The 24,159-nt window shown below is 41.9% G+C and overlaps 1 protein-coding gene across 4 annotated transcripts in view; it reads left to right on the forward strand.

Annotated features, from left to right (window-relative positions):
* Positions 1–24,159, forward strand: part of Spire1 (spire type actin nucleation factor 1) — a 116,167-nt gene that overhangs the window by 42,048 nt on the left and 49,960 nt on the right. For all 4 annotated transcript variants that reach the window (XM_013116772.3, XM_013116773.3, XM_005074640.4 and 1 more), the window contains exons 3-4: positions 12,664–12,897; positions 18,149–18,274. In XM_013116772.3, coding sequence (XP_012972226.1) covers positions 12,664–12,897; positions 18,149–18,274 — 360 coding nt within the window. The remainder of the gene's footprint in view (positions 1–12,663; positions 12,898–18,148; positions 18,275–24,159) is intronic.

Raw genomic sequence — 24,159 nt, forward strand, 5'->3', positions numbered from 1 at the left:
TGAGTTTCTGCCCTGAATTCCTCAATGATGGACTGTAATGTAGATGTGCCCGTGAAATAAACCCCTTCCTCTCCATCTTGTTTTTGGTAATGGTGTTTTTATTACAGTAATAGAAATCCTAAAAAAAAAAAAAAAAGAAAGAAAGAAAGAAAGAAGGAGAAATCCTAAGACAGTAAATAGCTGGAAATGTAACTGGTACTTAGTGTGGCAAATGTTTGACTTTTGAATAAACTGTTAGACATTTTACAATATAGTTGTAGTTATAGTCTGTTCATATTAGCAAATATGAAAGTTCTTTTTGTTCATACCCGCCCCAGTACTTGGAATTAAAGGCTGAATGGAGATGGGATTTGTCAGACAAAATACTGGATGAGGACAACTTAGCAGAGGGTATTGTGAGTCAGAAAGGAAAGGTTCAACACAATGCTTCAAGTGTTGTACATTGGGTGCTGAAAGCCTGGGGACCATTTATGATGACTTTGAATGACATGTGAATGCATATATGATATGTTGACATAGAACGTTCTCTAATGTTAGTCAAGGAGGGATAATCATGCATGTGCAAATAGACTTTTTATCACTTAACAAAAGCACCTGGGCCAGCACTTGAAGCACAAGTCTACACCATAAGCAAAACCACACAAACAGGGCAGATCTACTTCAGGGAAAGTGTCACACACACACACACACACACACACCCTCCCTCCCCTCTACCTCATCTCATAGCCAGATGCTGTCATGTGTTTTTCTTCCTCCTGATGAAATTTTCTGAGACTGCTGGCTACACATGACTGTTTATACACGTGACTGTCCTTGTAGCCAGTGGGTGTGCTCTTTGCTTCCCCTTCTCCCTTGGCCACATTCATATACACGGCTATGTTTTCCTTCTTCAAGTGTTTTCACTCTTACTTTTGTGACTGTCTTTATTTCATTCTCCCTTTCCTTCCCCAGTACTGTCCCTCCTTTATAGTCCAGTCCTGGGTTTTTTAGCCTCCAGCTGATGGTTCAGTATTTCGTTCCCTTCCTGTCTATGCTCTCTTTAGATTATTTCACATGACTTCACTGACTTAAGTGTATACCAAGAAACCCCTTATAGTTAGATCACATAGCTGCCTAGGACTGTATTCCCTTCAGGTGTCTGAACTGACCAGAATGCCACCACAGTCTCTACTAGCTCAAGCTAAAAATAGGACTTCCCCTTCCTACACTTAAAACATTGAAAAGTCCTATTCACTTCCTCCATAGGTTCCTTCCTTTGCACACACTGTTGTTCCATACCCTCTCCCCCTTTTAATGCTTCATAAATTGTTTTAACATTGACTTAAGCATCTGCCACCCTGACATCAGCCTCAATTCCTGGCTCAATACTGGTAGAAGCTATCTGCTTGCCATCTCAAAGGGACTGTATGAGAGTCAGTGAGTTTTAGATGCTCATCTGGTAACTTTTCCTGAGGGTTTAGGGGCTTCTGCACAGGTGCTTTTGTTCCTGATTTCACAGTGATTCCCAGAAACTTAGTAGGAATCCAGACTGTGGCTGTCTCTGGGAGATTTGTCACATGATTCCTCCAGCAGTTTCATTTTGTAGCTGATTAGGATAATTCTAATTGCATGATTCCACAGTCATCTTTCAGGTATATTTAAAACTCTGCTGTCTTGGGTATAGATTAGGGGTCTTAGAATCAGAGACACTCTCCAATCCCACGCATGGACTATGCAGGCATGGGAACCTGACTGATCTCCAGCACGCAGATGCAGTGTAGCATGTGCTAGCCCCGGAAGAGAGGCACAGACAGAAGGATCACTAGGGCCTGCTGGTCAGCCAATCTAACTGAAGTAGCTAGCTTCAGGTTCAGTGAAAGACCCCATCACAAAAAAATAAGATAAAGGCTTGGTGAGATTGCTAAGTAAACCTAAATAAAGCTTTCAAGCATCACACGATGCTTTTATAGTAAATACATAAGCTTCCCCAGTGAGGGTCACAGGTGGAGGCGGGAGTGGAGGGACCCATGCTCAGCAATGCCTGCCACTGCCTGTTTGCTAAGAAGACATCAAACAAGCAACCATGCTGTTGGGCTGATTTCTAACTTGTTCTTTGCCATCATGCCTTCTAAGCTGCAGCCTCTGTGTATTATTCATTTTCTTGGACCATTGTTAGGTTTCCAGAGTAGAAGAGGCTCCACACAGTCCTCCCCTTCTCCCATATGTTCTGCATAATTTTGGGACGTTCATTATTGCTGAAGAACCAATCTTGGTCTATTGTTATTGATGGAAGTCCATAGTGTATTAGGGTTCACTCTGTGTTGCACATCTATTAGGTCCCGACACATGTAATGATGCATCTCTCATTACTGTGCCCTCTAGATAGAGTACGTTCCTTGCCCTAAAAACTCTGGTGCTTTGCCTTCTCCCTTCCCCTGAGTCTGGCAACCATGTTTTTTTCCCTCCAGAATGTGACATGGTTAGAATGCTACAGCGAACAGCTTATCACATTGACTGCTTCCTTTAGTAAAATCATTAAGGGCTCACATTTTGTACAGTTCTTTTGAACTTGATAGCCTTTTTGATTGCTAGGCTCAGGCCTCACTGAGCTGTATCTAGCCTTAATTTAGTTCTTTTTACCTGTGAATAATATTCCAGTGTCTTGATGTGCTACACATTACTCATCCACTTATTTACTGAAGGATGTCTTGTCTGTGTTTGGGCAATTATGAATAAATTTGCTGTCAATATTTCATGGCTTGATTTTTTTATGTGGACATAAATGTCCTGCTTATTGGAATATAATTGCTGGATCATATGGTAAGATGTTTACTTTTATAAGAAACTGCTGAACTGTGGGCATGACATGGTGAGCATGCCATATTGCATTCCCAGCATCAGTGAATAAGAGTTCCTGTTGGTCACAGCTGGTGAGCTGGCATGCACTTGTAGATTCAGCCACTTCCTAGACTGAGGAAGAACGGTGGCTTGAGGCCAGCTAGAGTATCATTGTGAAACACCATCAGAGGGAGAGGGAGAAAGAGAGGAGAGAAAGAGTTCCCAATATTCCACATCTTGTTAGCACTTGACTAACAAGTCAGCTCTTGGACTAGCCTTTCTAGTAAAGGGTAAAGTAGTGTCTCATTTTTACTTGAAGTTCCTTTGAAAATCATACAATGTATAGCTTCTTCAAAGGGAAGAGACATGCCTGGTGTACATGCCAGTCTAATGAAGGCCAGCTGTGTTATCCCTGTAAGAGACTGGCTTTATTTAGAACTACCTGTGATTCAGGATGAAGTCAGGCTTAAGACGAACAGTTCTGGAATGTTGAAATGGGCCAGTTGCTCTTTATATTTGGGCAGAAGAACTCTAGGATGTTTCAGAGCCGATCAGGTTGGGCCACCACTGTGATGGTCAGTTGGGAGGACAGAGATTGAAATGACAGGTAATCCTACCTGTGACCATAAGGTCCATGTCTAAACTTGGAACCTTGCATAAGTGAGTGGAAGAGTTTATATCTTACTGACTTGTTCATTGACTATTAAGTCCCTACTGCTTATACAGCAATTTGAACTTACAAAGATGAAGTATAGAGGGATTTTTGCTTTTAATGAGCTTAGTCTTCTTATTGGAGAATTAAGATGTGTCCCTAACAATTTACAATCTTTGAGTGAGCCACAGAGATTCACAAGGCAGTGTCATGGAGTAGTCCTGTTCTTATTAGATTAGTATCAGTTAGGTTATTTGTCTCCATTCCTTTAAGGGAGTTTCTTTTAGATAATATACTGGTTTTTAGTTCACTTTTATACTCTTATTTGAAGCATGTAGACTGTTGATGCTCAAAATTATTGCTGATAAAGTTGTATTAACATCTACCACATTTGTTTTCTATTTCTATCAACCTTTGGTCTCTGCTCCTCTCTTTTGCATTCAACAGTCCTTTTTGCCTTTTGTGATTTCAAAGGAACATTTTATATGATTGTGTTTTCTCACCTTTCTTAGAACACTGTCTGCCCTAAAGCTTGTAGTGTGCATTTACAACTAGTTCAAGCTCAATTTCTTGTAATACTATTCATCCACTTTGTAGGTAGTACAAATGACCTGTCCTACCAAAATAATCCCAGTTCTTCCTCCTATCACTTATATTATTTCTGCCTTATAGTCAGGCATACATATGCAACACAGGAAATACATATGTAAGCACACATAATTAGTGTGGCTGTTATTATTTTAAACTGGCATCTATTAATAGTCAGAAGAAAAGTTTTTACTTGACCTTAATTTATTCTTTCTTCGGTGGTTTTCTTTTCATAGAGATCTGAGTTTCTGACTTATTTTCTTTCTTTCTAAAGAATTATTCCCCCCCCAGGCTAGTGATGGCACCTAGGACATTGTTAAGCAAGGGTTCTGAGAAAGTCTCTTTCACTTTTGAAGGATAACCTTGCAAAGTACAAACTTTGGTTGGTTTTGTTGTTTACCTCTAGGCACTGAATATTTTGTTTCCATCTGATTGAATGCTTTCTGTTGATGCAAAAAACACAGCTCTTGCTCTAAAGAAAATAAGATATTATTTATTCTCCAGCTAGTTTTGAGTGACATTGGCCCAGGAGCCAGAAGTTTCATGAGGCTTTACAGAACATTGGTGGCAACATCAGAGAGGCAGATACAGCAAGATGAGGGGAACTTTCCTATAGGCCTTAGAGGCTATCTGGTCACATTCTTAGCTTTTGGGTTGGTGGAGGCCAATGGGTCTGCTAAGTCAGTAGATTCCAAGGGTTTTTATCTATTATTCATAGGATGTTAGTGCAGACACACAGGTGTGGACAAGGTGAAACTATCCAGGGCTAATGTTAGCCCGAGATAAGGTAACTAGCGTCTGGACATGTATGACATTTCTGTCTTCCCACAGTACTGCAATTCTAATCAGTCACTCTCTGCAAATGGTGTCTTTCCTGGAGTCCTTCACATTTCTGAGAGTCCCATGCCCCTCATTTCCTTACCTTATTAGTAAGATGGCTGTTCCCCCACTAGCTTCTTTTAGAAAGATTTTTCTTTGAATTTTTGTAATTTGAAAACACATGTCTAAATTCAATTTTGTTTGTTTGCATGCTTGTTTGTTTTTGCATTTATCCTGCTTGGTGTTTGCCAAGCCACCTGGATCAGAATGTCCTTCCTGTCAAGAATTTGTGTCAGATTTAGTTAGTGGTTTCCTCTTTCAGACCTTGGGATGGCTCGTTTAGTCTCTCTCCACCATCTACCAGCTACTGTTTCTCTGTGGTTTGCCAGGCCCACACTTCTGGATACATGAGTTCCAGTGTCCAAGGCTCTGAGGAAGTGGGGACAGTAAATAACTAGTACTTCTTTTGCCTCTGGGTGCTTCCGGCTCCCATTGTCTTTGCTGAGTCTGTTTTTTGTCCTTGTGGAGTCTCTTCACCTTGGCTTACTTCTGGTGATTGTACTCCTAGGTTGTCACTTGCTTCGGGTGTGGGTTGGATGGGCTTTTCCCTTCAGGTAATTCACTCTGGCATGATGGGAGAGTAAGAAAGCCTAAGACTGCCACATTCCATGGCCTTGCAGCCAGTACCTATAATAACTACTAGTTTCTGGCTCTTCCAGGACCCTTCTATTCTTTTCTGGCTCCCAAGGCCCCAAATCCTGTGTTGGTGCCATGTTTTCTAGCCCAGCACTTGGTGTCAGTGGACAGGCCCTGTACTAAATGACAGTTGCTCCAAGGGCTTCTGCAAGCGGGGAGGACTTTCCAAATCCCCCTTCCATGTGCTTCTCCCCACTCCCCACGTCATTCTCTCTCCAGTTTCTGCTGGCCCAGTCTTCCAGGGACGTATCCCTGATGCTTATCTGCTCTCTCTCTCTTGTTGGAGCAATCCGTCTGCCTCATCTTCACTCTTCTCTCTTCATCAGGTCACAGAGGCAGCTTCTAATCTGCTATCTTACACAGAAGTATTTTTTAAAAAGTAGTTTCATTGCTGAAATTAGAGGTTAAGAATTTTGAGTAACAGGGTGGGAGAGATGGCTCAGCTGTTAAGAGCACTGCCTTTTCTTCCAGAGATCCTGAGTTCAGTTCCCAGCAACCACATGGTGGCTCACAACCATCTGTAATGGGATTCGATGCCCTCTTCTGGCATAAAGTCAATAGAGCGTTCATATACATAAAATAAATCTTTTAAAAAGAGAATTTTAAGAAATATTATATTCATTTTAAATGCTTGAATTATTTCCTGTGGTAATACAGCTTTCAGACTTTGTTGAGTAATTAAGTGAATGCTTTTGCAGGGTATTGTATATGATGACATTGATGCTATTTTGTTTAATGTATCTTACAACTTGGGTTAAAAAATACTGCACAGATTATTCTTTAAAAATCACATCGTTAGCCGGGCGGACGGTGGTGGTGCACGCCTTTAATCCCAGCACTTGGGAGACAGAGGCAGGCGGATCTCTGTGAGTTCGAGGCTGGGCTGGACCGACAGCCTCCAAAACAATACAGAGAAACCTTGTCTCGTAAAACCAAAAAAAAAAAAAAAAATCACATCGTTGAATAACTAAAGGTAGAATAAAGGAAATGAAGTTTCTTTGCAATTTTGAGGTTGGTAACTAGATAAACATTGGAAACAAGTGAATGTAGGGGAAGGGGGAAGGATAGATTACACTTATAGCTCAGGTACTCTCCTTTTGTACATAATCATGCATTTAATGTCTTCAAGATTGTCACGTCTGCTGCACGGCCTGTGTCCGAGAACGTGCGGAGGGTGTCGGGTATTGAAAACACAGAGACTCGTTCAATGATATAAAGAAAACTTTAAACAGGCTCCAAAAAGGTTCAAGAAAAACTTCCTAAGAAAAAGCTCCCACCAGAGAAGCTTCTGCTCTCTCCTCTCCCCTGGCTGGTTCTGCTCTGACACCAGAGGTGGATGTGTGTGGGTTTTTGAAGGTGCGGTTAGTCTTTGGACAAGGTCGAGGTCAGGGCGGTTTCTGTGGGAAGGCCTTTCCCAGGAACTTATTGTATCATTTTTAGTAAACATGTTTTTACTAAACATTGTCTTACAGCTGCCTACTCCCAGGCAGAAGGGGAAGTGGCCAGGAACTTATTGTATCGTTTTTAGTAAACATGTTTTTACTAAACATTGTCTTACAGCTGCCTACTCCCAGGCAGAAGGGGAAGTGGGTCTCTGCTCAAGGTCTGGTGTTCCCACAATTCACCCCTTTTTATTTTTAAATGAGGCACTCCTGGCTTAGGTCAAGTAGGGTCACCCTCCCTTTCCCGTCTTTGGGGGACCTTGAACCCCTGTTTTAGGTGGGAGGGGTCTTCCCCACAGGTTGCCCGTCATCGGAGATACCCCAACCTTAAATCATCTGTAACCAACCTTCATGGCTATCGGGATTGCCATGGGCTAAGCTAAGCAATACTTGGTTACGGATCTCTTGTCTCTGGAACAAGGCACGTTTGAGCTTGGCATAAAGCCAGAATGCCTACCGCCACTGCCACCATTTTTAGGACCCCCATTGACATAGCGCCTCTCCATCACCATACCCATCACCAGATCTGGGCCATAACATTCTACCAGCCTTCATCTGTTACAAGGGTAACCCGCATGTGATTTACATTTACAATTTGATAAAGTTTCCAATCGTTTCAAGATCTGCTCAGGAAAGCATTTAGAAAGTGCACTTGCACAGATACATTAGGTATAATCATTGATGTTACACATGTAGCATTACGAAAAATATGAACAATAGTTGTCGCATTAGGACAAGTTGCATTTCTCCAGAAAAATACACTGGCCTAGTCGTGATTCCAGAAACAGGAACCATCAAGTGACCATGTCCTGTTCAAATACTGAAAAGAGGCTTTTGCCACTCATCATAGTCCATACCAATGTCCAAATGCTTTAAATGGGTCCTTTTTTCTCTGTTAGCTTTATGATGAAAACTCATGGGTCCGGAAGGTTGATGTAGCAGGTCTGTTGAGAAACTGGAAATCTCGAACCGACTGTTTTCTTTCTTTTTTTGGGCTGTAGATTCGATGACATTAAGGGTCAGGAACACTGATTTAGGAGATCTCACTCAAACTGGCTTAGGTAGGCTCCCATGGTCTCAGGTCCAGTTTTTCTCTGCTCCATGCCGAAGCTTTTATTCTTTTCCTACAAGAAAACACAAACATGCCCTCGACCCCAAATTAGGGTCTTTTCCACTGTCTAGTGTATGGATGTCTCCATTTGACCTGAGCAATGATAGCTCAGGTTCCGTCATGCCAGAATCTGTCTGAAGCTCACTGGCATTTACATTATAAAATTTTTAAATGAGGAGTGTATTATTTGATGAGTCATGTGGGGACTGGGGGCATTATTCCCCCTTTTTTATTTTCTAAAAAAAAGTTTTTTTTTGAACTGTTGAAGCTGGACCATAACAGTAGAAGGATTTGTCTACCCTCCTTGGTTAACTATCTAGGTAAATTGGGATTACTACTTAGATTATTTGTAGATGCCCATTAAACAGGACATATCCATTAAATATTTCCCAAAAACTTCTGAAAATCACTCAAAGATTGTAAACTATACTGTGTCCAAATAACTTTTGAAAATTATTTGAAGTCTGTGAGTAGTCTTTCCCAATCTAACTTGCAGAGCTCTCACTAGCTGACAAGGCCTCATTTGTATCTTAAAATTTTTTTTTTAAAACATTAACAGACTGGCTGGATGTTCCTTTTGGCTATATTTAAAGCAATCTAGGTAGCTTCTTAACTATTTTTGAAGGGATTTAAGTATCCTTTTAATCATATAAGCAGTTCACACTCACGCATTCACAATCACATTTTATACATACCGGTGTGGCCACACCATACATTTAGAACATACATGCATCTTTCTGTCACCCTTTTTCCCTAGGTAATGATTAGTCTGTTGCAATGAAGCTCCCTTAATTGAAATCTATGTAAAAGAACAACTCCAGCCAATCCTTGAACTAAAAGGGTTAAAAAGTCCTGTATGTTCTTTATCATTCCTCCATTTGAGCTACAGTCATGGGGTACAGTCGTACCTACTCCTTGTAACTCTGTAGATGTAAGGTGGAGAGGCCAGGCTTTTGGCCAAAAGTTTTTAGAGATGACTCACAAATTAGAATTTAAATGTAAACAAAATTTTTTATTCCATGTACCTTTGTCCTTTTTTTTTTTCTTTACTTAATACCAGTACCTCTTTACTGTTACCAAAAAAATTTTTTTTGAGTCAGGGTTTCTCTGTATTGTTTGAGGCTGTCAGTCTAGCCTGGCCTCGAAGAATAGTACTGGACCGTCCCAAGAGTAGTCCGACCGTGCCTGGGGGCAATGGCCCATGCACCCCAGTAGGGAGGGCCTGGATCCCCATTTCTGGTGTTAGGATTGCCCGGGCGGAGGGAGCGAGGTCCAATCCTGCACTCCCGAGGTGGCTCTAAGGAGGTCTGAGATATGAAGGGGTTGCTCTGGGGGAGAAAATGAGTCCTGCCACTGCCCAGAGCAGGGGTCATTGCCCCGTACACATTGGTTTTGGGGCCCTGGGGCGGGGCCCTCCTCCCGTTTCCCTGATTATTATTAGCAGAAAGGAAATTTCCCTCCCTGTCAGTTTTAGAGTAGCAGTTATTGGCCCAATGATATCCCCTTCGACAACGGGGGCATAAACCAGGTCTCTTGAGACCCGTAGTACTATTTTGAGGGCGCTCTCTACGGAAGTGTCCCTCTCTACCACAGCTGAAACATGTTTTTCTCCCTCCCAGAGTAGGTCTTTCTTTCCCCACTTGGGGCCGAATGGCAGCAGCTAACACTTGGCCCTGGATGAAGTTCCCATCAATGTCCCTACAGATCCGGATATAGTCATTTAGACTTTTATTGCGATAGGGGCGAAGGGCTTCCTTACAATATTTATTTGCATTTTCAAATGCCATCTGCTTTATGACTGGCATCGCAGGCCCAATGCCCCCAAATATTCTTTCTGCTACCTGACTGAGACGGTCTACGAAGTCTTGAAAAGGTTTGGAAGGTCCTTGAAGGACTTTGGACAGATGATCCCCTCCTCCCTTGGAAGGCAATGCTTTCCAAGCCCCTTGGGCCGCTGCTGCCACTTGGGCATAGACTGCGATGTCATATTGCATTTGCTGCTGAATGGTGGCGTATTGACCACTTCCGGTAAGCATCTCCACATTTCTCTGGGGCTGTCCGGCCTGTGCATTTCTTTGGGCTGTCTGGCTGCATCTTTCCTGAAACTCACCTCTCCAAATCAAATAATCTCCCCCCGACAGAGCTGCTCTGCAAAGCTGCTGCCAATCGCCAGGTGTCAAATTAAGAGATGCAAAAGATTCCATTAAGGAAAGTGTAAAGGGAGCCTGTGCGCCATAATTTAAAGTTGCCTCTTTAAGTTGTTTTATATCCTTAAAATTTAAAGGGTTATGACGCCTAATGACCTGTCCAGAATTGTTTAGATCTGGAACTTCCATTACTGGGGCCACCACCGGGCAGCATTGGACCCCTCCTCTGGGTCTTCCCTCCAGGTCTGAGAAGGACTGGGTTATCTCATAGGAGGAGTCCCTTTTTTCAGAGTATGGGGAAGGGTTTCTCTCCCTGTCCTGTCTTTCCTTAATTAGAATCTTTTTTAGTTCTTTTTTAAGGGCCGTGATCTCAGCAAGTAATCGTTTCTTTTCAGACTGTGACGAGTCTGAGTCTGAGCTACTTCCATTTTTTAGGTCTGATAGAGAAGGATATAACCGATTTTGACCGGAGTCCTTCTTTTTGGGTCGTGCCCGGAGATGTCTACCCGTTTTTTTGTTGTTACTAAGAGACTCCTCCTCATCCTCACTAACAATGGAGCCTCTAGTTTTAATCACGGTCTTTTTATCATCACTCTCTGCCCCTGAACTCAAGGAGGCTTGAGTCTCAGTCTCTTGTAACTCTAAAAAAGCCTCTTTTGTGTCCTGAACTACCTTATCTGTCAAAAGTGTTCCCCTCACTAATCTCCATAAGGAGAATGTCGTAGGGGGCAAGGACTCAGATCCCTCTTTTCGTAAAAGTCTATGAAGATCACGGCGAACCTCCTCCCAATCTGGAATATTTAAGCTTCCCCCAGTAATGAACCATGGACTGGCTCGTTCGATCGATTTTAGAAAGCCTTCTAGGGTTTTAGACTTGACTGCAGTCCCATGTTCTTTAAGTAACTTTTTTAGTTGATACTGTAATGATTCTAGCTTCCCGGAACTATTCCCCATAGTTTTTTAACCCCGTCCACTTACCTCACTTTCACGATCTCGGTGGGACCTCCAATTGTCACGTCTGCTGCACGGCCTGTGTCCGAGAACGTGCGGAGGGTGTCGGGTATTGAAAACACAGAGACTCGTTCAATGATATAAAGAAAACTTTAAACAGGCTCCAAAAAGGTTCAAGAAAAACTTCCTAAGAAAAAGCTCCCACCAGAGAAGCTTCTGCTCTCTCCTCTCCCCTGGCTGGTTCTGCTCTGACACCAGAGGTGGATGTGTGTGGGTTTTTAAAGGTGCGGTTAGTCTTTGGACAAGGTCGAGGTCAGGGCGGTTTCTGTGGGAAGGCCTTTCCCAGGAACTTATTGTATCATTTTTAGTAAACATGTTTTTACTAAACATTGTCTTACAGCTGCCTACTCCCAGGCAGAAGGGGAAGTGGCCAGGAACTTATTGTATCGTTTTTAGTAAACATGTTTTTACTAAACATTGTCTTACAGCTGCCTACTCCCAGGCAGAAGGGGAAGTGGGTCTCTACTCAAGGTCTAGTGTTCCCACACAAGATCTCATGAAATGTAAATGTTATTAGTACCCATTTTACAGAAAAATCACCTAAAGTAATTTTCCATGAGCTAGATGACTAGTAATAAGGGTCAGCATTTTTAATTCTAAATCTATTATGTCATTGACTCTATTACTTTCTTTTAAAGGAAAAAGATCTAAGATGAAATAAATAGCACTATTGGTATTCTAAAGTAAAATAAAGGCACTACGTTTATGATTTTACTGCGCAAGTGAGAAAGGCAGTATTGAGGAATAATCTGGAATTCTCCTTACTGGCCAAATCCAGAGCTCTTGTCAGCGTGCTGTTGAGCAATGATGGGCCCGCCGGTTCACAAGTCAGGTTCACATTACCTGGAAGTATTGTTGATGAAGGTGGGTGGGCAGGAGGGAGGGAGGGTTGTCTGTGTCCTTCATTGCAAGCTCTGGGTTTAAAATAAGTAAGTCTCCAATGAGTAGAACTTGGTGAACAGTCTATATATTGATATGAAGAAATTTCTTGTTATTTGGGCTTAAGTGAATTGCTACTTAGAACTGAATTTTCAGTCTCAGCTACTTTATGGAATCTGTGAAGTCTCTAAACATTGGCATACTTTTTTTTAAATATAGCAAGTCAGCTTGATCAGGGGTTTTTTTTTTTGTATGAATGGGAAATACTGATCTTAACATCTGGTATAAATTTAAGAAAGTATGAAAAGGATTTGTGGATAGGATATAATGAAATGACACAAAAATTTGCTGTTTTCAAAATTTTTAAATGTATGTATGGGTAAAAATTTTTAAATTTCTCTTCAGATATTAGTTATTTTTGAAATACTGAACATTTTATACCCTAGTTAGTCCTTGGCATCTTCAGTCACCCCTATTTACCACCTTCTTTAATGCTCCTAGGTTATTGAATCCCTGGGAATTATTATCTATAAAGCATTGGACTATGGCTTGAAGGAAAATGAAGAAAGGGAGCTGAGCCCTCCTCTAGAGCTGCTCATCGACCAAATGGCCAACACTGTGGAAGCTGATGGTAACAGTGATGAGGGTTATGAGGCTGCAGATGAAGGCCCAGAAGATGAAGCTGGAGGAAAGAGAAACATCTCAGCTATTCGGTCCTATCAAGATGTCATGAAGGTAAAGCCGTAGTTCATGTACTATTTGTCCTTCTGTGAGTCGTTATCTCATACTTCACAAGACTGGCATAGTGACTCAGCATTTGACAACAGTTCAGACCGTCTATGGCCTGGCTGTGGCCTATTGCTGGGTCATAGCTCTGGGCCACTTGTAGATGTGTGGGGTGTTGATTATCTTTGTGTCACTGCAGTCTGACTGGGCATGATGCAGTCAGCTGTCTTCTGCCCTTCCTGTCTGTGGAATGGATGGCAGCTGTGAGAGGTTCTGTACTTGAAGACTGAGCTGTCCCTTCACAGCTGATTGTTATTTGCGTTGTGATTTTGGCCTTACCATAGGATTTGTATACAACGGTAAGACTGAAGGCTTTTGTTCTTATGGTGTTTTTTTGTTTGTTTGTTTTTTTTTTTTTTTAGTCCAGCTTTGCTACCTACCTGAAGGCTAAATGTATAGAGATGAAAACTAAGACAGAGTTGACAAATTAACCTTGAGAGTCTCTATTCTGACTTATTTAGATAGAATCTTTACTAGTTCTGTTGTTGTTTTTGGAGACAGGTTTTCTTTGTGTAGTCCTGGTTGTCATGGAACTCACAAAGATCCTAAGTGCCAAGATTAAAGGTGTGCCCACCATGGTCCAGCTTTTTTTTGGTTTTTTGAGACAGGGTTTCTCTGTGGCTTTGGAGGCTGTCCTGGAACTCGCTCTGTAGACCAGGCTTGGCCTCGAACTCACAGAGATCCGCCTGCCTCTGCCTCCCGAATGCTGGGATTAAAGGCGTGCGTCACCAACGCCCGGCTGGTCCAGCTTTTTTTTAAAGAGACATAAAGAGAGAGAGAGAGACAGAAACAGAGATGCATACATACACAGATGCTCAAGGAGGCCAGCAGAAAGTGACAGATGCCACAGAACTTGAGTTACAAGCTGTTGTGAGCCACCTGTGTTAACTTTCCACAAATTTTATTCATATTAGATATTGGAGATGTTAAGGCTTATTTTAAAAATAGACATGGAAGCATAGTATCCTAAGTGAAATAAGCTATATATAAAAAGAAACACCATGTTCCTTTCATGTAAAAGAAAAACAAAACTGATCCAAATATAAACTAGGGGTTAGTAGAGGTTAGGCACTACAGGTCATATGCCTGTGTGGAAGTATCATGCCGAACCCCATCAGTACATACAGGGTAGTCAAAAACAAAATAATTTTAACAAAAATATAGCCAGACAATGGTGGTACATGCCTTTAATCCCAGCATTTGGAAGGCAGAGGTGGCAGATCTCTGTGAATTCGAGGCCAGCCTGGTCTACAAATCTAGTTCCAGGATAACCAGAGCTATCACACAGAGAACCCTGTCCTGTAAACAAACAAAAAATGAAATAAAATAAACATATTTGGGAGTTGGCAGATCAAAACTGACCTGCTAATTCTTTTTTTTTTTTTTTTTTTTTTTTTGGTTTTTCGAGACAGGGTTTCTCTGTATTGTTTTGGAGGCTGTTGGTCCAGCCGAGCCTCAAACTCAGAGATCCGCCTGCCTCTGCCTCCTGAGTGCTGGGATTAAAGGCGTGCGCCACCAACGCCCGGCTCTGACCTGCTAATTCTATGAAGACCACTGATAAACAGTAATGTAAAATGTGAAGAATAGAAGAAGGCATTGCATAAGAAGCAAAATTTATGTTCTGTCACTGCTACAGGCTTGACCATGTGTGGTTTGGACTGGCTACACAAAGAAGAGAGGAAGAAGGGACACATACATGACTCACACCTTTAATCCCAGCACTGAGGAGAGAGGAAGAAGGGACACATACATGACTCACACCTTTAATCCCAGCACTAAGAAGAGAGAAAGAAGGGACACATACATGACTCACACCTTTAATCCCAGCACTGAGAATAGAGGAAGAAGGGACACATACATGACTCACACCTTTAATCCCAGCACTGAGAATAGAGGAAGAAGGGACACATACATGACTCACACCTTTAATCCCAGCACTAAGGAGGTGGACACAGGAAGGGGTATGGCTGAGCAGAGAGAGGAATGTAAGACAGGAGGTGATGGAGTCTGAGGATACAGTCTAAGGACAGGATCACCCCTTTGGTTTGAGAATTGGTACAGATAAGAACTCCAGTGGCTGGCCACTCTGCTTCTCTGATCCCTCAGCTTTCATCCCCTGATAGCTGACTCCAAGTTTTTATTATTAATACCAGTTAAAATTCATGCTACAAAGCATGAAACTTAGTTGGAATAATACAAATGATAGGGATTATAGAATCTGAAAATTTGTATCATTTTAGTGATCAAGATCTCTGAATGTATAACAAATGCAAACTTTATATTTTTATCTATGCCTCTTGATTATAGTGGAAAGAAAGAGAATTCACATAGGTTAAGCATAAACACACATATGTAATTATTTTTCTGATTCATTCTGGGGCTTTTTGCTGATGATTCTAAAGCCACATGCATTGCACACACAAATTTAGACAGACATGTTCTCCCCTTAAATAAAGAATACCCTTTCTGACCTCGAGAGATGGTCCATGGGAAAGAACCTTTGCTCCTCCTCGAGAACATACAGATTTATAATAGTCTTTGTGAATGTGCTTTTTGTTGGTTTGCTTGTGATGAACATATTAAGAAATTTGATATTGAATTGCTGTCTTAGAAAACACATCCTCGGGTTGGGGATTTAGCTCAGGAGTGGAGCACTTGCCAATGGAGCACAGACACTGTTTGATCCCCATCTCTAGAAAGAAAAAAAGAATGTTTTTTGTTTGTTTGTTTGTTTTGTTTTTCGAGACAGGCTTTCTCTGTGGCTTTGGAGGCTGTCCTGGAACTAGCTCTTGTAGATCAGGCTGGTCTCGAACTCACAGAGATCTGCCTGCCTCTGCCTCCCGTGTGCTGGGATTAAAGGCGTGCACCCCCACTGCCCGACTAAAAAAAAGAATCTTAAGGAAATAATTTTGAATTTGAGTAGAGATAGTACATTTTGGATAGATAACCCCAGAAAGGCTTAGTTCTCACCTCATGGTGCTATTTAGGTGGTAACTTCATCAGTCCTCTAGTAAGATCATAGTTAGATTGGCCTTGTTGGAGGAAGTAGCCTTTGTGGGGTGCCTTTGGAGGGTGTTCTCCCCTGCCCATTCCTCTCTCTGCCACCTGTCCACCATGATATAGCCACAGTACTCTACCTCATCTTTTCCTTATGGTGTCCAACCTCTCGCCACACAAGGGCTCAGAACCAAGTCAGCCAAGTGAGCTTGAACTAAGTCCTATGAAGCCACAAGTCAGAATTAATCCTTGCTCCTTTCTTGGTACCTTGTCACCACAGACAAGTAACACAGAAACCTTCCGTGTGATAAAGAAATAAATAAGGAAGGACAGAAGGAAGACAAAGAAAAGAAAAAGAAGCTAAGAAACATGAAAAGCAATAAAACTACCATTGAATGCCTTTTGTTCTTTTGACTTTTGGTATTCTTTTTTTATTTGTTTGTTTTGAGACAGGGTCTCATTATGTAGCTTTGGCTGGCCTGGAACTCACTATATAGACCAGGCTGACCTTAAACTCACAGAGATCGGCCTGCTTCTGCTTCCTGAGTGCTGGCCTGGAACTCACTATATAGACCAGGCTGACCTTAAACTCACAGAGATCGGCCTGCTTCTGCTTCCTGAGTGCTGGGATTAAAGGCGTGTGCCACCACTGCCTGGCCTTGACACTTTCAATAAAACAGTATTTCATGGAGCCCAGGCAGGCCTCTGTGTCGTGGAGGATAACCATGAATTCCTAGTGTTCCTGTCTCTGCCTACCTAGCAGCCATGGACTCACTTTACCCAGCTCCCTTGATTCTTTATAGAAATTGTTAAAATATTGCAGATTTCTTTCCAACAGTTATATTAATGTCTAATTTATTAAGAGAAGTTAGCAGCTTTTATTGCAAATGAAGTGCTTTAAAATCTGACCATTGAACATGGATACACTATAATTATTTTATAGAAATATAACATTATTTTTTGGACTTTTATGAAGATATCGTTGCAGTGTAATAAGGACCTGGTGTGCATTTGTTTCTGAATCACTTTGCATCATGTTAAGTTTCCTCTCTTACAGTCATTTTGGGACGTGAGAACCATCGGCAGCACCTGAGTGCTTGGCTGGCTCTCTGTCCTCCTCTTCCACCCTCCATTCCCACTTCCCCAGGTTTCACAAGGGAGCAGGTATGGGCTTCAGAACCCAGTAGAGGTGTGCTAAATTCTCTTTATGGTTAAAAACAAAACAAAATGAGGATGATTCAGGATTATATTGGAGAGTGCATGGTATTTTGCTGTACATATGACATGTCAAACATGTATCTGGCATGATAAATGCTCACAAAACGGTGGTTGCTTGTCCTAGTTTGCTTTCTTCCCTGTTGCTATGATAAATACTATGACCGTATGCAACATGGAGAGGATAGGGTTTGTTTCATTTTACAGGGTACATTGTTGAGGGAAGTCAGGGCAATAACTTGAGGCAGAAACCATGGAGGAATGTTGCTTACTATCTGGCTCCCTCTGGCTTGCTTAGCTAGCTTCCTTATACAGCCCAGACCCACCTACCTAAGGATAGCACCACTTACCGTGGGCTAAGCCCTCTTAGTCAATCAGCAATTAAGAAAATGGCCACAGTTAGGACTTGGCCATAGCTGGCAGTGATGGTACACAACTTTAATCCCAGTACTTGGGAGGCAGAGGCAGGTGGATCTCTGAGTTCAAGGCCAGCCTGATCTACAGAATGAATTCTATGTCAGCCAGGGCTGTTACATAGAGAAACCCTGTCTTTAAAAGACTTGGCCATAGGCCAATCTGATTAAGGCAATCTTCAGTTGAGGTTCCCTTCTTCCAGGTTAGACTTCTGTCAGGTTGACAGCTGAAACTAGTTATGACACTGTTAAAATACCTGAGTTATCCTCAATATTTAGCAAATCCCTCCCTTTTTTTCTCTCAGGCTAAACTTTGGCACATGTCCTATCACTTTCCAATAGGAGCTAATTCTAGTCAGCTTATCTTTGCTGTAGATATCCTTTAGTTAAGTCATTTTCTCCATATGATTGTGTGGACTTTCTCCATGGTCCTGTGGTACATTAACCCTTGGATGATGGAACTTGTCTTCATCTAAAAGAAAAAAAAACACAGGTAGACTGGGCATGTCTGTTTTAATGGTACCTAAAATGCCAATAATAGCCCAGTTCCATTATTTCATTTTTTTCTCCTGTAGATATGTGCTGCTCATCTTCCAGCTGAGTCGGAGGCACCAAATCATTATCAGGCAGTATGTCGAGCACTGTTTGCAGAAACCATGGAACTGCATACATTTCTGACCAAAATTAAGAGTGCAAAGGAGGTAGGTACAAACACTAATATAGACATTGATTTTCAGTATTGTCCATTCTGTGCTTTTTGGTTTTCTCTTCCTTTTTTAAATACAAGGTCTTGCTGTGCAACCAGGTTGGCCTTGGATTTGGACCCTCTTACCCAAGTCTCTCTGGTCTTAGAATTACAGGCATGTTCTATCAGAAACATTCTTGAATATTAACACTGTAAATTTACTTTATAAAATGAAAACTTTCATAAAGTGTCCTTCTAAATGAAGTAAACAGTCTAGAATTGTTTTGTCTGTTTCCTGTGTACTGGCTTTTCACCTCATTCTGCATTTTCCTTTTGTTCATTTTGGGATATATTAGTACCTCCTTCAGGAAGTTGTGGATAAGGTGGATACACTCTTATCTGTAAGGCCACACTTTCTTCTCATTGTTCAGCTGTTGAAGTAGGCTCCATTAAAGATTTAGTGGAGGATACTGGAATTTCTGTTTAGATAATCTGAATAACTCAGCAATTCTGTTTACTTATCATTTGTTCATGTGTAAGGTTTAAATGTTAGATTCAAAGAGAAGCATTCCAGTTTGGAAGGAGAGTCCTCTTTTATATTGCACAGATGGTTGTGAAGGTTCACTGAGATCTTACATAAGACCTGGTGGCATCTGCCCCAAGTAAGAGCTCATTTCCTTTAGGACTAGAGTGCAGAGCTTATGTGGAACACTAGGCTAAGATGTTTAGGGAGTGACACCTGTGGGGTATGTAAGTCAGAAGAAAAACGGAGCTGTTGCCAAGTGAGACTTTAGGTGACACATCCACTAAGTCATACTTCATAGGCCCCTTTGTGTGGATGCAGGTGACAGTTCCAAGTTTTCTCTTGCTCTATCTGGGTACTGTTCATAGCAGTGCCAGGGACAGGCCAGAGAAACCTGTACTTCTAAAAAATAAATTTGACAAACTGGACCCAAGAGGAAAGTTGTCAAAAGACTGCAGAGTGGATTGAGTTGTTGAAGATTACTATATCTATTTAGATACTGAGACAGGCCATACTCAGTAGAATAGAAGGCCCCCAGTTAGTGTCTCAAACCTGCCCTCAGCCAAAGAGCATCAGAGTAGAAAAATTATGTTTTAGGGTTGTCCTGACCTAACTAACCCCTTTGTTAAGATTGAATCTTCCTTCCCAGAGAATTTTTTTTCAGGTTTGGTACAGTAAAGGAGCTTTAAAATCTTTCCAATGCTAACATTCTCAGAAAATATTTTTGAACTTAAAGAACAGTAGGTATTTTTAGCACTCCATTCCACTAGCTTGAAAAACTTCTTTTTACCCTTGATTAACTTTTGCTTTAGGTGGCTGGAGAGATGGCCCCATGGTTAAGAGCACGTGATGCTCTTACAGAAGTTGAGTTCCCAGCACCACATGATATTAAGCAGCCATTTACCTCCAGAGTACTAAAATTAATGGTGGGAACCACCAGGCACAACATCAGTACATAAAATTTTAAGTTTAGAAAAATCATCACTGGCAGTCTTTGTCTCCATGGTAAAAGACGACCCCTTATTTGCATCTACTTCTCCAGCATACCAGAAGTGTATTACTGTAGGAAAAGACTCAGTGTACCAGAGAAATAGATCTTTTCAAAAGGAACTTTGTCCTGTAACCCCAGCATTTGGCAGGTAGAGGCGGGGTTATCTTCTGTTACATAATGAATTAAAGGCCAACTTGAACCACATGAGTCCTTGTCTGAAACAAACAAAAGTAGGAGCTTTGTTTTTAAAACAAACATCTTTTTAAAAGAAGCAACTCATTTTCAGTTTATGATTTTAGATACTGATACTAACACTGACCCATTTTTTAAAGTCTCTATGGGAAAACTAAATTCTATTTCTATTATGTATATATGCACCACATTTTCTTAGCCATTCATCTATTGATGGACATCCAGGTTAATTCATAACTTCGCTGTTGTGAATTAGTGCCATGATAATGTAGGTGTGCAAGTGTCTGTATTGTGTTACATTTAATTCCCTGTGCTATGTATCGAGGAGTGTTACAGTAAAATCATATGGTTAGTCTATTCTTAGTTTTTCCAAGGAACGTCCATACTGATTTCCATATTGGCGGAACTAATTTACATCCCCATCGACATTGTATAAGGGTTCCTTTCTGCTGTGTTCTTGTTTCTGCCATAAAGAAGACAACATTAGGCAACTCTTTTTAAGTATCTGTCCTGTTTCAGGGAGCTGTTTCTCTACCTCTCAGTAAACTTTGTTTGCTTGTCCTTTTAAAAAGAAGAAAGAAATTGGTCTGATAAGAGAGTTCAGTGGGTAAAATGCTTGTTTCACAAGCATGGGAACCAGAGTTCAATCTTAAAAACCCATGTAAAAGTGACTGGCAGAGTGCATAGCTTGTAATCTCAATGATGGGGAGACAGAGACAGGAGGATTCCTGGAACTTGCTGGCCAGCCAGCCTAGCAAACTGGTGAGCACCAGGCCAATGAAAGACCCTGTCTCAAGAGGTAGATATCATTCCTGAAGGTGACAGCTGAGGTTGTCCTCTAACCCCCACATGTGGGCTTGTAGACACATTTAAATTATATGTAACCAGGAGCTTATTATGTATGGTAAAATAATTCAGATTCACAGAGACAAGTAACACATATATCCTGTCATTTGTAGAATTTAGAATCAAAAGAAAAAGGTAGTGAAAGTAAAGGGAGACTGGGCATTGGTGGCGCACGCCTTTAATCCCAGCACTCGGGAGGCAGAGGCAGGAGGATCTCTGTGAGTTCAAGACCAGCCTGGTCTACAGAGCAAGTTCCAGGACAGCCTCCAAAACAATACAGAGAAACTTTCTGTCTCGAAAAACCAGAGAGAGAGAGAGAGAGAGGGAGGGAGGGAGGAAGGGAGGGAGGGAGAGGGGGGAGCAAGGGAGGGAGGGAGAGAGAAAGTAAAGGGAAGCCAAGCCAAGCATGGTGGCACATGCTAGTAATTCCAGCACTGGGAAAGCTGAGACAACAACATTGTTGCAGGTTCGAAGCCAGCTGGAACTACATTGCTAATAGTAGGCCATCCAGAAGCTACCAAGCAGGACCCTGGGGGCTTGTATAAAAATAACATAATGAAACCCACTGACTTATAATAATTAATTCAGGGTTTGTTTGTTGTTGTTGTTGTGTGGCAGTCTCACTGTGTAACCCTGGCTGGCCTAGAACTTACTCATGTAGACCAGGCCAACCTTGAAGTCACTGAGATCCTCTTGCCTATGCCTCCCTACCGTGCCTGGCTAATTTTAATTTTTAAAAAGTTCCTTTACTGTTTTTGAATCATATTCTGCCATTCTTTAGTCATGTGACTGCTTAAATAAGATAGCCTGTGTTAGATGCCCCTCCCCCACTTTCTTTTTCTCTCTTCCTCCCTCTGTCTCCCCCTCACTGTTTCTCACGGCTGATACCAGCCTCTGTCTATGGGCTTCTTCTCTTTCTTTCCTAGTGTCTTTATTTCTTCCTTTATCTGTGGTTCTTTGTATCTGCCTATTTTGTCTTTCTTGTACTGTTCGTTATTGTCTGTTTCTGTTTTGCTGTCTGAAGGTTTCTTCTGGCTGTTACCTACCATTTGAGACCACCAGCATTTCTTACCTGAATTATAGCTGTAGTATCCTCACCAGTCTTGTCTTTGTGTCCTCCAATTCCAGTTGAAAACTAGAATGATCCTGTTGGAGTATAAACCAGATCACAGCACTCCTGGCACAACCCTTCAGTTCTCAAAGGGCTTGGAGTAGAGCCAAGGTCTTTAAGGCAGCCTTAGGTTCCCTCAGTTTCCAGGCAGGACTAAGGCCTGTGGGAGGGGAAAGGCGTAGGTGTGCACAGGTGTTTTCAGAAATGTTCACGACAAGAGGGAGCCCTTCAGACACCTCCTTAGAAAACAGGTCGGCTTTGACCAGGCTGGCCCCACCTGTCTTTGGGTCTCAGGATCTCCGAGTGTAGCAGAGAAGTCTTCATGAGCTAACAGATCCCCATCTCATGACAGACTAGCTGCCATGGCCTCTTTAACACCCCGTCCTGAAGCTCCCTCCTTTTATCTGTAGGCTTCTATGTAGGCCTCTTGGTGCCTGGATTCAGCTGTGTCCCTAGAACTGCCCTCAGTACTGCAGGGTCCCAGTCTTACATAAGAAGGGTACTCCTACCTAACCACCCAGAAAAAGTGATAGAGGACGGAAGACATGAAGTTATAGCACCTCCACTTCCAGGCTAGTGGCTCCTCTTTTGGTCATTCCTCCATCTCATAACCTTTGTTGCTGTCTCCACCCCATTCAAGTAGAGTTTCTCCTCTCACTCATGTCTGACATCAGAAAAGGGACAATGTCGCCTTATATTACATTTTAAATTTGAGGCAGCTTTTTAGAAATAAGCAATTCAGAATTATAGATATGAGTGTGTTGATCAAATTTGAGAATGCCACAGATCTTTATAGAAACAGTAGACTTAATTTTTAAATTGGTGAGTTAACTACAACACTCAGTATGGACATTGCTTACAGTTTGACACTAAAATTGCAATGCCTTCTTTTACAACCTAGTGGTAGATAAATCCCTTAAAGGAGAAATTTATTTCCTGGAAAGGGGGAAAAACACAATAAGATGAATAGACAGGACCAACAATTGAGTGTTATGAATTATTATGTGGTTTTTAAATTTTTTAATTAATGACATTGGGAGACTGAGGCAAGAGAATTGCAAATTCAAGGCCTTTTTGTGCTGTAGAGTTAGTTTAAGTTCATCTTAGCTGAAAAATGGAAATAAAATGGGGTATATCTTGGTGAGTGTGTGAATGGTCCTGTTTTTGTTCCACAAAAATAACAGAAAGCTTTACAAGTCATATAAAATAGTTATAGGTTTTGTAAGAAATCCTGTCTCAATGAATGAATAAAGTAGAGGAGTGATAGAGGAAGACATCAACATCAGACTCTGGCCTCCACACACACACACACACACACACACACACACACACACACACACACACACACACTCTCTCTCTCTCTCTCTCTCTCTCTCTCTCTCTCTCTCTCTCTCTCTCTCTCTCTCTCTCTCTCTCCCTCCCTCTCTCTCTAATACTAAAAATGGAGCTTGAGATGAGAGACCAGGGCATGAGGAGGTTTCTGTCAGCCCCAGTGTGAGAAGCAGTAGAGGAACTGGGAATTATGGTGAAAATCTGACAGGATGCAGCAACTGTTTCTAGTTAGGCATGCTAGTGAAGAAAGGAGGTCCTGGATGAGGAAAACCAGGGACTTGGGCATTCTCAAAGCAGTTACTTAATGTACATACTAGGTAACAGGTGCTACATTTAGTCATCTGTTCCTTAGTCTATGCTAGATACCATCATAAGATACCTGTGCACGTTAGTTCGTTCAGTCATCACAGAAGACCATGTGTTAAGTGCTCTTGCTATTTCCCTTTTCCTTGGAGGTACAGTGATGAACAAGGTGAATTTGGACATCCAGCGCTGTAAGCAGGAGTGTCGTTCTCGGAGTCAGCTCAGCACAGTGTAAAAAAGCTGTGATGTGTGTGTATAGGGAACTAATTCAAGACAGGACTTGAGCTGCATTCCAGAACTGATTTTGGCCTGAAGCTAGAATGCTGCTGAGCAAAGTGGTGAATGGAAACAGCCCAAGTGAGGGCTAGTGGGCAAGGGCAGGAAGACAGGAAGGCTGGATCTTCAGACAGAGGGACCGCTGTTAGGAGGAACACCTCTTAAGGATGCTCCATGGCGGAAATCAGGCATCTGAGATGGGGTGACTGCTTATCCTATGAATGCTTTCTTTGGCACTAAGCAAACCTCTGTGTATGTTTGGGACGCGAACCTTTGACTGCATTTGTTTAGTTTAGTCTACGTGGCTCAGTACTGTGTTTAGTCAGG

The sequence above is a fragment of the Mesocricetus auratus genome, unplaced genomic scaffold (genome assembly GCF_017639785.1).
Source record: "Mesocricetus auratus isolate SY011 unplaced genomic scaffold, BCM_Maur_2.0 Super-Scaffold_6730, whole genome shotgun sequence".
Classification (NCBI taxonomy): domain Eukaryota; kingdom Metazoa; phylum Chordata; class Mammalia; order Rodentia; family Cricetidae; genus Mesocricetus; species Mesocricetus auratus.